Source organism: Dendronephthya gigantea, unplaced genomic scaffold, assembly GCF_004324835.1.
Source record: "Dendronephthya gigantea isolate DGI-Jeju-01 unplaced genomic scaffold, DenGig_1.0 000264F, whole genome shotgun sequence".
NCBI classification, from domain to species: Eukaryota; Metazoa; Cnidaria; class Anthozoa; order Malacalcyonacea; family Nephtheidae; genus Dendronephthya; species Dendronephthya gigantea.
The window spans coordinates 27,228-40,413 of NW_021163274.1; the positions used below are offsets into that span (position 1 = coordinate 27,228).

The 13,186-nt window shown below is 43.2% G+C and overlaps 1 protein-coding gene across 1 annotated transcript; it reads left to right on the forward strand.

The window, feature by feature from the left end:
• The first annotated feature begins 6,408 nt into the window (after nt 1–6,408).
• On the forward strand, nt 6,409–7,440 carry LOC114541063. The gene has a single exon (XM_028561050.1). The coding sequence runs from the start codon at nt 6,409–6,411 to the stop codon at nt 7,438–7,440; it is 1,032 nt and encodes a 343-aa protein (XP_028416851.1).
• The last annotated feature ends 5,746 nt before the right edge of the window (nt 7,441–13,186 follow it).

The following is a 13,186-nucleotide window of genomic DNA, read 5'->3' on the forward strand; positions in this document are numbered from 1 at the left end:
GCTCGTCGTTGTGGGAAAGGCAGCAGCTCTCGATCAGTTGCTGCCTTTTTTGCGGCCTTCGGGCGAAGAGGCGCTGCGTTCTCCAAATTTTTACTTCGAACAGGCGCGAATGTTGTGCAGGATGTCCATTGGACATGGTGAACACACCAAGCGAAAGCGGTCGTCTCAGCACACACCGTTCCCAGCGCAAATGTGCGGTCGCCCACCCGTTTTGTGTTGTTGGACAAAAGAGCGGGTTTAAAGACGTGGCAAAGAAACACACAGAATAAAGGTGCCCTGTCTAAAACGAACCGAACACTCTCGACGACGTTCATTCGCAAGGGTAGTTAACTGGTTGATCATGCCAGTATCATATGCTTGTCTCAAAGATTAAGCCATGCATGTCTAAGTATAAGCACTTGTACTGTGAAACTGCAAATGGCTCATTAAATCAGTTATCGTTTATTTGATTGTACTCTCTTACTACTTGAATAACCGTAGTAATTCTAGAGCTAATACATGCGAAAAGTCCCGACTCTCGCGGAAAGGATGTATTTATTAGATTAAAAACCAATGCGGCTTCGCGGCCACTTACCCACTTGGTGATTCATAGTAACTGTTCGAATCGCATGGCCTTCTCTGTTTGTGCCGGCGATGTTTCATTCAAATTTCTGCCAAATTTCTATCAACTGTCGATGGTAAGGTAGTGGCTTACCATGGTTGCAATGGGTGACGGAGAGTTAGGGTTCAATTCAGGAGAGTGGGCCTGAGAAACAGCTACCACATCCCGGGAAAGATTGACAGATAGTAAGGATTGACAGATTGAGAGCTCTTTCTTGATTCTATGGGTGGTGGTGCATGGCCGTTCTTAGTTGGTGGAGTGATTGGTGTGGTTAATTCCGTTAACGAACGAGGCCTTGACCTGCTAAATAGTCAGACGATTTGCCAATGGCTCTCGACTTCTTAGAGGGACTGTTGCATGTTCAACCAAAGTCAGGAAGGCAATAACGGTCTGTGATGCCCTTAGATGTCCTGGGCTACATGCGCGCTACACTGATGATGGCAAGGAGTCACTCCTTTAACGAAAGGTGTGGGTAGTCTTGTGAATTATCGTGGTGATGGGGATAGATCATTGTAATTCTTGATCTTGAATGAGGAATTCCTAGTAAGCACGAGTCATCAGCTCGCGTTGATTAAGTCTCTGCCCTTTGTACACACCGCCTGTCGTTACTACCGATTGAATGGTTTAGTGAGGCCTCCGGATTGGCACTGTCAGATGGGCTTCGGCTCATCCGACGGAAATTCAAAAAGTTGGTCAAACTTGATCATTTAGAGGAAGTAAACGTCGTAACAAGCTTTCCGTAGGTGAACCTGCGGAAGGATCATCAGAACAATGTAGGTAAGGAAAGTCTGCAAAATAGATCCGTAACTTTGGGAAAAGGATTGGCTCTAAGGGTTGGGTCTGTCGGGCTGGGACTTGAAGCGCGAGGACTCAGCGTGGGCTGACGGAGATGCGTGGCTTGCTGCGCATCGCAGTCCGACTGCGAAGGCACTTCGCGTGGATTGACTCAGCTGTGACTGTTAGGTCGATTCAGCAGGCGATTACAACCAACTTAGAACTGGAACGGACAAGGGGAATCCGACTGTTTAATTAAAACAAACTATTGCAATAGCTGGTGACTGGTGTTGACGCAATGTGATTTCTGCCCAGTGCTCTGAGTGTCAAAGTAAAGTAATTCATCCAAGCGCGGGCAAACGGTGGGAGTAACTATGACTCTCTTAAGGTAGCTAAAGGTCTTGTCATCTAATTAGTGACGCCCATTAATGGATTATGAGATTTCCAATGTCCCTATCTACTATCTAGCGAAACCACAGCCAAGGGAACGGGCTTGGCAGCAACAGCGGGGAAAGAAGACCCTGTTGAGTTGACTCTAGTCTGACTCTGTGAAAAAACATGAGAGGTGTAGAATAAGTGGGAGGAGCAATCCGCCGGTGAAATACCATTACTCTTATCGTTTTTTTACTTATTCAGTGAAGCGGAGCTGGACCTCAACGTCCACTTTTTAGCATTAAGATCGCTCTTCTGCCGGTCGATCCGAGCCGAAGACACTGTCAGGTTGGGAGTTTGGCTGGGGCTGCACGACTGTCAAATGATTACGCAGGTGTCCTAAGGTGAGCTCTCAATGAGAACGGAAATCTCATGTAGAGCTAAAGGGCAAAAGCTCACTTGATTTTGGTTTTCAGTATGAATACAAACTGTGAATCAATCCCTTAGTCTTTACGAGTTTTAAGCTAGGGGTGTCAGAAAAGTTACCACAGGGATAACCCTAGCCTTATTAGGCAGTTTTACCCACCCTCTTGGCCATACCCTACCTCAAGAACTCTGAGGTTTCGATATTGGAAAAGTCACTCGGACATATTCGGGAAAATTGCAATTACGCTCCCTGGTAAAACGGCAAAAATTCAAAGTTTCTTGGACGTGTTCTAGAAAAACGCGACTTGACCGCTGATAAGAAGGGAAAAATCGAAGAATCTTGGACATCCTCGTTTTTGCTCCTGACTGGGAACTGAAAAATCTCTTTCATGTTCAAGAAACTTGTGTTTTCACCCTTGAATACGTGGGATAAAAGACATTCGAGAAAGTATGTTTTCGCCTCTGACTGGATTGGAAAAATCGAAGTTTCTTTAATATGTTCGGCAGAATCCAACATTCTCTTCTGACTAAGTTTAGAAAAATCGAAGTCTCTTGGACTTGATCACAGAAGGTCCCGTTTTTGTTCCTGAATAGAAGTAAAAAATCGAAGTGTCAGGAACATGTTCTCGAAATTCGTGAATTCGCTCCCTGGTAGTAGTTAGCGGAAAAATCCAAGTCTCTCGGACATGATCACGAAAGTTCCGTTTCACGCCTGACTTGAGAAGTTAAACAAAATTGCAAGAATTGATGTACTCTCACTCTCACGAAGTATTTTTTTGCCCATCCTTCACTGGAGAAAGATTGTGCACAAACCCAGAGACACATTCATCTGATTTGTCCATACCTTTTAATAAACAAGAATAAATCACAATAAATTATCACACTGATTTAAACCACGCTTAATTTTAATAATTAGAGTGTATTAAATTATAATGCATATTATTCAGTTTATCCCACTAAATAACCCGGACTTTAGCTTGCTCCGCATGGTCATGACGTCATCTCTACCGGTGATAAAGCCCCCGGCAACAAATCCTACAACCCTAATTCCGGACACGTTAGTGACGGCAATGCAACCGGAATTTGGTTATGCAGCAGGCATGCATTTTTAAAAATGTGCCTCATCAGTGGTATGGTGACTTTGAGCACCATCTACATTCTACAAGTTTGAGCATTTGGCATTGCATATAATATGAGGGCTAAACCTGAGAGACTCATTGAAAGAAACACAGAAAACTCATGGTTAGAATACCTCTGCTATGGCTGTGAGCTGTGGCTGATCAGCTGACTTTAAAGATAGTCATTAGTGAGACACCTGACCAATTCTGTGAATACACTATAGTACAGCGATTTTCACCAACAGATCAACCTACAGATATATATTTAGGTCATAAAGATGAGTGAGTATCATATCTATCAACTTTGCCATCAGGTACTTCAAAATCCTTAAAAGTCAAATAGGCTCTATCAGCCTAAGAAAAAAAGAAGAGAATATATGAAAAAATACATGAAGAGCATATGCAATGGAATATAGGAAACACAAACAAGCCATTGAGAGCTTCCAGCTCTCAAAACAGAGTATGTCTGTATTTCTGTCATGACTGACATTACTACATATTACTAAGCATATTTCCTATTGCTTGAACTGCGGTAAAGAATAGTGTAGGTAATCATCAAGCCCCATTCACCAGTAGACTGGAAATTAAAAAACATGGCCAAGTCGATTCAAGCTGAAGACACTGTCAGGTTTGGAGTTTTGCTGGGGCGGCACAACTGTCAAATGATAATGCAGGTGTCCTAAGGTGAGCTCGATGAGAACAGAAATTTCATGTGGGACAAAAGGGCAAAAGCTCACTTGACTTTGATTTTCAGTATGAATGCAAACTGTGAAAGCATGGCCTATGGATCCTTTAGTCTTTACGAGTATTAAAATAGGGGTGTCAAAAAAGTTACCACAAAGACAGGTAAACAAACGGTAGGCTCCCCTGGAACGGGATAATTCTCCTAGTACAGGGTGTAGTGCTAATAGGGAGTCTTGCGATCCACATCATGAAGCATGGGTGGTCAAAGTGAAGGGGGAAATAAATAATAATAATTGAGGAGGTACGCCAGTACATCGCCCGAAATTTCACTCTCTTCATGGAACCGATGACTGCGAGGATACGAGCAGGGGTCGTACCACGAAGGAGTTGCAGGCGGAAACCTGAGAGAAGTTCTCGGGAATCAACGGAGCATGCAGGGGAAGCCTCCGACGTACCCTGTAACTCTGCGGGGAAAGTGAGTGCAAGTCGGAGGCCGGCGTAAAATCGGCGGAAGGCAACACATAAGAAAGTGCAGGTCCTTTTTCGAAAAAAAAAGACCGTGGTGCGCAATGAGTGTTAGATGGGAGTTGGAAAAAACCAACCAACTGTGTGTCACTAGAGGAATTAGAGCCTTTCTGGAGGGATATCTTTGAGAAGGAGTCGGTTGATTATGAAAGGGTGCCTGACCCTATTGGGTTTGTCCTATTGGACCTTATTTATCCAGTCACCCAGCTTGAGCTTGATAAGACCATAAAAACTGCGAAGCCAGATAGATGCACCAGGTCCCGATGGTATGGTTCTAACTAAAACTGCTCCCAATGAAAGAGCTGAAAGCACGTCTCAACTTATGGCTACTGTCAGGGTACTGCCCTTGCATCTGCTGTTCAGGCAAGCCAGTATTAACCCCTAAAGTTCGGGAAGATATCAGACCACCAAAAGACAGACCCTATCACCATCGCAATTTTTGTTATCAGGTTATTTCTCAAGCTCATGGCAAAGCGAATTGATGTTTCCATGCCTTTCTCGGACAGGCAAAAGGCATTTCGTTCTCCAAACGAAGAACTGAAGAAGCACGACAAGTGGTGGCCATTAATGAAGCCCAAGCAACAGCAGCCGAAAATGAAGCAACCATTAAAGTGAATGCCGGATCAGAAAAAGTCCTGGAGTCAAAAAAAGACATAAAACAAAAGCCATTTTTGCATAAACTGCCTGACATATCCACCAAACAGCCCCCATCTGAAGCGGAACACATTCAGCAACGACTTGCGCCGATAAAATTAAAAGGAGTAGAACGGCCCACCTTTTCGGGAGAGAAAAAAGCAGACTATGCACCATGGAAGCGGCATTTATGTCGGTGGTTGATGAGACAGCCATATCCACAAAAGAAAAAATGCTGCGCCCTCAAAATAGTTTGACAGGGAAGGCATTAGGGATGATCAAAGACTTAGGATTCACCAGCAATGCCTATGAAAGAGCAAAAGAGAAATTAGAGAAAAAGTATGGCGGAGAAATAAGACTTCAGATATCAAATCTGACAACACTTCGCAAGTGGCCAAAATTGAGACCACATAGCTTAGAGGACATGGAGGAGTTTCTGGCACTGTTAGCCAGCATATTGGTATCATTGCAAGATGCTGGTCGAGGAGCAGAGACAAACGAACAGAATCTTAATTTGACAGCGAAAGAGAAATTACTTGTAAAGGATGTTGAAGCATATAAATACTGGTTATTTGAACGAGCTAAACAAGATACCTTCGAGAATCTTGTGAGTTGGCTAGAAATTCGTGTGCAAATTATGGACGAGACCAAGGACGAAAGACAAGACGACAAGAGTGATGACAGGAGTGAGAAGAGAAGACGAGACCGGGGATTTGGTACCACTAACAGCAAGCAAGCAAAGATCTAGAGGATGTATAGTTGCAACCTGCAAAGAGGACCATCCACCATGGGTTTGTCAATCCTTTAAAAAGTTGTCTGTTTCGGAAAGAAAAGAGCTCATTTCTAAGACGAAACATCATATTGATGTTCTCATTGGGAGTGATCATCCTATTGTTCACCGTGTTCAACGAGAGGTACAAGATCCTAATGATGACGATCCAATCGCGCGACTGACCAACTTGGGTTGGGTCTGTTTTGGACCAGCACCGACCTGTGGTTTCCAGTATTGGTACTCGAACTCACACCACCAGGACATACCGAGCAGCAGTCACTGTCTTGCCCTCAGCTGAGCAAGCAACCAATGACATCCTTCGACAGTTTTGGGATCTTGAATCATTGGGCATCAAGGATGATTCTGGTCAACGGACATTAACACCTGACGAGCAAGCTGCCGTTGAACAAGTGCAAGAAACCCAGACGCTAATAAAAGACAGGCATTATGAAATCGGAATTCCTTCGCGAAAGAATGAGCCGCAGTTCAGCGACAACTACAATATGGCATTATCAAGGGTTGACAATCTAGAGAAGTCTCTGTCGAGGAAAGACCCCAAGGTGAAGAAAGCTTACCAGCAAATTATCGACGACTATGTTGCAAAAGATTATGTAAGAATTGTGCCCAAGAAAGAAGAAAGACAGTGGTTTCTTCCTCACTTCCCCGTCATCAGAGAAGATAAATCAACTACCAAGGTTCGCGTGGTGTTTGATGCCGCCGCTCCACACGAGGGAAAGAGTCTCAACGATACTATTCTACCTGGACCGAAGTTACAGCGGGAGTTGTCCGATGCGCTGATACAATTTCGTCGCGCCCCCGTAGCACTCTCAGCTGACATTTCGGAAATGTTTTTGCAAGTACGATTGCGAGAAGAAGATCGCCCCTTCCACCGATTCCTATGGCGAAGTTTCGACACCGCCAGAGAGCCTGACGTCTATGAATTTCAACGCTTTCCATTCGGTAACACGTCATCGCCATTCTGTGCCCAACACGTTCTGCAGACACACGTCCAAGCTCACAATACAGAATATCCGAAAGCTGCTGAGACAGTAGACAACTTAATGTACGTAGACGACGTACTTGATTTGTGTGAGACAACCCAAGAAGCCCAAGTGCTACAATGTGAACTGTCTGATGTCTTGCGCCGGGGAGGCTTTAGCCTAAGAAAATGGTCATCTAATAGGCCTTCAGTACTGAAGAACGTTCCGTTCGAAGACAGATCGGCGAGCCTTCAAATTAATGATGAAAACCTTCCAGCACAGAAGACGTCAGGGGTATTATGGAAGACAAAAGAAGATATATTTACATTCAAAGTCGAAATACCTGAGACCAAGGGAAGCCTGACAAAGAGAAACGTATTGAGTGCCATCGCCACCTTGTTTGATCCCCTCCAGTTCCTCGCACCCTTTACAGTACGTGTAAAAGTCTTAATGCAGGAGATATGGATGGCTGGTATCGGTTGGGAGGATGTCTTACTTATTCAACTCCAAATGAAGTGGAAACAGTGGCATTCGGAACTTCCGGAACTGTCGTAGTTTACAATCCCTCGCTGCTTGCGCAAATCAAATCCAAACGAAATTGACTTGCATGTATTGTCTGATGCCTCGGAGGACACATATGCAACTGCCGCCTACCGGGTTTGCCATTATCCTTCAGAACCACCCACTTCCTGTCTCATCGTTGCAAAGAGCCGTGTGGCCCCAATCAAAGCTATTACCATTCCTCATCTGGAATTAATGGGAGCGGTTCTCTCGACTCGTGTGGCAAATAATATCGCGCGGATATTGTCAATCGGAACGATCACGTATTGGACGGACTCGACTAATGTACTGTTTTGGGTCCATAATTAAAGCCGCAATTTTAATTCTTTTGTTGCCAACCGAGTTGGCGAAATTCAAAGAACAACTGACCCAGAGCAATGGCGGCACGTCCCTGGAAAACGTAATCCTGCAAACCTTTCTACCAGAGGCCTCTCCGCTAAAGACCTCACTGAGAGTAAATTCTGGAAGGAAGGACCAGAACTCCTCAAAGCTGATGAATCAACGTGGCCAGAGAGATTACCAACGAAAATCGTCGAAGAATGTGAGTCATGTGAAGAGAAAAAGGTGATAAAGACACATGTCACCAAAAACACCGACGAAAGTATCACGTCCAAAAATCTCATGGACCCCACCAAGTATTCTAGTCTTCAACATCTAGTCCGTGTTAGGGCATCGATACTACGTTTTACAAGCAACTGCAAGTTATCAAAAGAACGGGTAGTAAGCAAAACACTTACCCATGACGAGACAACCAAAGCCAAAATCTATTGGCTACAAAGAACACAAGTAGAGGCTTTTCCAGATGGCGAAAAACAGCAAACGTTAGCACGACTGAATCCTAGGAAAGACAAAGACGGATTGTTGCGAATGAACGGTCGTTTATGTTATGCAAACCATTTACCCTACGACAGCAAGCACCCCATTCTCCTACCAAAAGACCACCCAGTCACCAAACTCGTAATTGCCAACGGACACGCAAAACTCGGTGACGGCACTGGAACAGAGCACCTTCTATCAGAGTTACGCACGAAATTTTGGATCGTTAAGGGACGCCGAGCCGTAAGTGACATTGTGGAGGCTTGTCGTGAATGCCAACGTCGGTTTCGAGCTAAACCAGTCGGTCAAATGATGGCCCCACTTCCTGAGGCAAGATTGAAACTTCAACTCCGAGCATTTGAGCGTGTCGGACTAGATTACGCAGGTCCTTTGTTGACGAAACAAGGACGACGTAGAGCCAAAGCCAAAAGATACCTATGTCTTTTCACCTGCCTCAACACTCGAGCGGTTCACCTCGAAATGGCGTATTCCTTAGATACGGACTCGTTCATTAATGCCTTTATCAGGATGACCTCAAGGAGGGGGACGCCAACATATGTTGTGTCAGATAACGGGACGAACTTTGTTGGCGCGGAGAGAAAATTGCGAGAGTTATTAGAAAGGTTCGACCAAGAAAAAATCATCAATGAAACGGCACGACAGCACAACCGTATCAAATGGAAATTCAACCCCCCATCAGTGCCGCACTTTGGGGGAGTGTTTAAGCGATGATAAAGAGTAGCAAGAGAGCAATGAGAGCAATTCTTGGAGATGGGTGTGTAACAGACGGAGAGCTTCAGACAGCCATAGTTGGAGCTGAAGGACAACTCAATTCTCGACCGATAACTTATATTAGCTCTGATGGGAGTGACCTGACCCGGCTGACACCAAACCACTTCATCGTAGGACAGCTCGGGGGACAATACGCTCCAGAAGCTTTTGACGTTGAAGAAGCCCGCAATCCACAGAAAAGATGGCGTCGTGTTCAGCAACTACTCGGCTAGTTTTCGGCAACTAGCAACTACTCGGCCAACCACTCGGCTCAGCAACTACCCGGCCCGCTGGAGAAAGGAATTTTCACCAAATCTCAACAAACGTGGAAAGTAGTATCAACCACGACAGAATTTGAAGGAGGGAGACGTAGTATTACTTATGGATCCTAAAGCGAGACGTGGAGAGTGGCCTTTGGGACGTGTTACGGAAGCTCACACGGGAAAAGATGGTTTGGTTCGTGTAGTCAAAATGAGAGTCGGCAAAAGTGTTTATGAGCGCCCAGTACATCGACTGTGTCCACTCGAGTGTGATGATTGAAGGATTGGAAGACACGACGGAATAAACAAACTGGACTTAAGAGGAGATTGGTTAGAGCAAACACTTTGTATTCGGGAGGGGGATGTTTTGGAACTTTATAATCTTTAAAAACATTTTGGGACACCTGTGTCCTAAGCGTGCAAAGGACTCTTGGGAGTTGTTGTTTTGACAAAACGGCGAGAGAGACATTTTAGGCCTTTTGAGGACATTTTTCTCACATATTTTTTTGTAAATTATATACTTTGAAATCTTTTTTTTAAAATACTAAAAAATCCAGTGTGTCTGTTCTACGTTTGAGAACAGCATGTGAACAGAATCGGTATACCTGCTTGATCCATCAAGCAGGTATACCGATTTTGTTCACATGCTGTTCTCAAACGTAGAACAGACACACTGGATTTTGATCCATCAAGCAGGTATATGTTTATTTTGGAATTCCCTTTGAAGCAAAGGGATTAGTAAACAATGTACCCTAACCCCTAGCCCTAACCCACCTCTAACTTATTCATCCATGCACCACCTGCGGAAGGCGGCCTAGGGGTAAAAGTTTCAAAAAATGCCATTCCCTTGATGTGAAAAGCTAGGTATGAAAAACTTCTAGGTTGCGCTGATCCGGTGGTTGCCGTCGCGGATTTTGAAACCGTAGACGGTCGGTAGCATCTTTGATGGTCAGTAGCATCATTTTCGGCCTTGGAGTTTCAACGTCGATTTTGCGACACCTTCCGAATTTGTGACGAGACCTTACAAGAAGCTTGTTGCGGTTAGTATGGCTATACTTGACCTTTAGATATGCAAATATATTTTCGAATTTGCCGTAAATATACCAAAATACGTGAGCGCTCCACAAATTGATATTTATATATTGCTTATATTGGTTTATTTGTTTATCACACCGAACATGTGACAGTTCACTTCAAAATGGCAACATGCAGCTTCGGACAGTATTTAAGACAAACTGATATTTTTATAATAATTAAACCCGGAAGTATTTTCGATCAATAGTTGTTTAATTCATGCGTTTTGGTCGCAATGAATGCAACTAGTTATTAGTGTAGTTATATTAATAACACAGATTTAGGTAGAATGAGCAAAGTTGCTGGTAATATGTGGAAAAGATGCGTTCTTAAAGTACGGCAGGTTAGCATGCATTACGCATTCAACAGAAAAGAATGCTAACTTTTTGGGTTTTTTGGTCACAAAGTTTGTTAAATTCTAGTAAGGCCATATAAAAAAATAAAAGTAAACAAGGCATGAGGTTTTTTGGTATATATTTACAGAAACCTTTAATAAGGGGGTCCAATACCAAAATTTTTAGGAAAATTTTGAATTTTTCAATTTTTTAAAAAAGCAAGAATAATATACTTCTAACCCTCCTGCGTCACCTCCATAGCTTCAATTGCTCAAAACTAGCTCTAAGTTTTAGAAAAAAGGCAAATTCCTCACCATATAGCTAATTTTGTCCCTAGCAACGCCCTTAGCAACACTTGTTTTGTGTTAGTAATTTGCATATTTATTGCAGAATTTTTGCTTGTTGAAGAAGCTATCTTGTAGATTGAACATGAAGTATATATGCCTCACTTCAGTAATACTGCTGAACAGCTCTGAAGTCTGTAGGCGTTTTTTGACAAGCACATTGTTGTTGCAAACACAAGCGTATCAAAACTCTTTCGAATTGTTTAGCGATTTATTGGCCGTTTTTTTGTTCCCTTGTTTTTCTCTTTGGAAATAATCGTTCTTTATAATACCAAGAGAGGTTTCAACTAGGCAGAAAAAACGCAAGTTTCACGGAAATCATTTCCAACGAGCTAAAAGGAGTCGTGTTGACGAGGACAACAAAACAGCCAGTGGTGATAACCGATCTTCAACGCCAAACTCACCAAGCTCCAGCGATGCGAACTTTTCTGCCTCTGCCCGTAAAATTGGCACAAGGGATTCACAAGTACCCAACTGGGTATCGTTTCGTTGATTTTGGGATCCTGAGCGAAGTTTTCCAACACATGGTTTGTAAAGAATGTGGTGGTGGTTCTTCTTTATTACTTGGAGACAAGGCAGCCGAACAAAAAGGAAGTGCCTCTCATCTTCTGGTACACTGTCAACAATGTGGCTGGGTGTACACGTTTTATACCTCTAAGAAAGGGCAACATGGGTTTGATGTGAATAAAAGGTTGGTATACTCCATGAGAAGCATTGGGCAAGGTCTCTCTCCTCCGCAGAGGCTTTCGTCCTTTCGATTTATTGCGCTAGACAGTGGCGCGAAGGTAAACCGCTAGCTTTGAGATTCGCGGTCGACGAAAAAGCAGGGGGAGGAAGTGAAGAGAGGAGAGGAGAGAAAGCCTCTGCCAGATTTAGCTGGCAACATGGCGTCAAACCGGGGGGGCATTTTATCTTACTAATAAATATGGCGACGTTGAGGGATGTACAAGCTCAAAGAGATTTTTTGATAGCTCTTCGAAACAATTCTTTTTGCTGCCCTACTTGTGACAAGAATAATTTTAACTGCTTTTCTCACGAAGGACTACGCCAGCATTACAGACTTGTCCACAAGCAAGTTGAATTTTGCAACGGAATTGTGAAGAACGGTTATTTGTTGTTGCGTTCGTGGGCAGCTTCAGAGACAATGGATAATTTGTTGGTTCTGTCTGACAAACGAAGAGAGATTGTAAGTAAAATATTTCGTCGACTGTAATAAATTATTTCGTCGACTATAATATTCACATGCATAAAAATATTCTGAGTAATTTGAATTTGTTACAAATTAAAATTTTAGGGAGGTCAATTATACGCACTGTACTCCATCGAAGCCGATGAACTGAACGAAACTGTCGAGCTTTATTGTACAACTGACAAAGAAGCAGCGAAATTGTTTGGAATGTATTTGGACCACAAGGTTACCTTACCAAAAGTAGAAGAAAGCGGCGAGGGTATCAAGATCAAAGTTTGCAATCCATCAGTGACCTCTATTTACAATGTGTGGCGTGCTAGAAACAAAATTTATGTTGAAGCTGTCTATTTCCAGTCGGTGAGTATATATATTATTGTTAACATTTGCATAATGTTCAAATTTAAAGATGTAGTGATGTACTGTAGAGTGCTAACAAATACATAGAGTATGTATATATTCATAATTGTAGCTGACAGTTTATGTAACTAATGTAATTTGTTTTGTTTTAGAAAACCTGTGTTACTTCGTCTCCCACGCCATGCGAAAGTGTCTGGACAGATCTAGATAAATGCAAAATGCATATGCCAGATAATGAATCCGATAAAGAAGCATTCATCCTGAAACAGCTTTATGGTATGAATCCTTCAGGGATGGCCAACTGGAAGCTATACGATCTATAACTAAAAACAAAGATACGCTTGTATTGATTCCAACCGAAGGTGGAAAGAGTGTGGTTTACACTGTGGCAGCTGTTATTAAACAAGGACTGACTGTTGTAGTGGAGCCATTAAAATTTATCATGGAGGAGCAAGCAGAGAAACTGAGGTCAAAGCATGTTCCTGCATTTTTTTACAATTCATCACTGACAGACACAGAGATGGACTTTGTCATTAACACATTATGTAGACAAGACTTGCCTTATGCAATTTTGTTTACCAGCCTGAGTGCATA

Bases quoted from the DNA above. Each gene is read 5' to 3' on its own strand.
- LOC114541063 (XM_028561050.1), top strand. From the start codon at position 6,409: ATGGCATTATCAAGGGTTGACAATCTAGAGAAGTCTCTGTCGAGGAAA.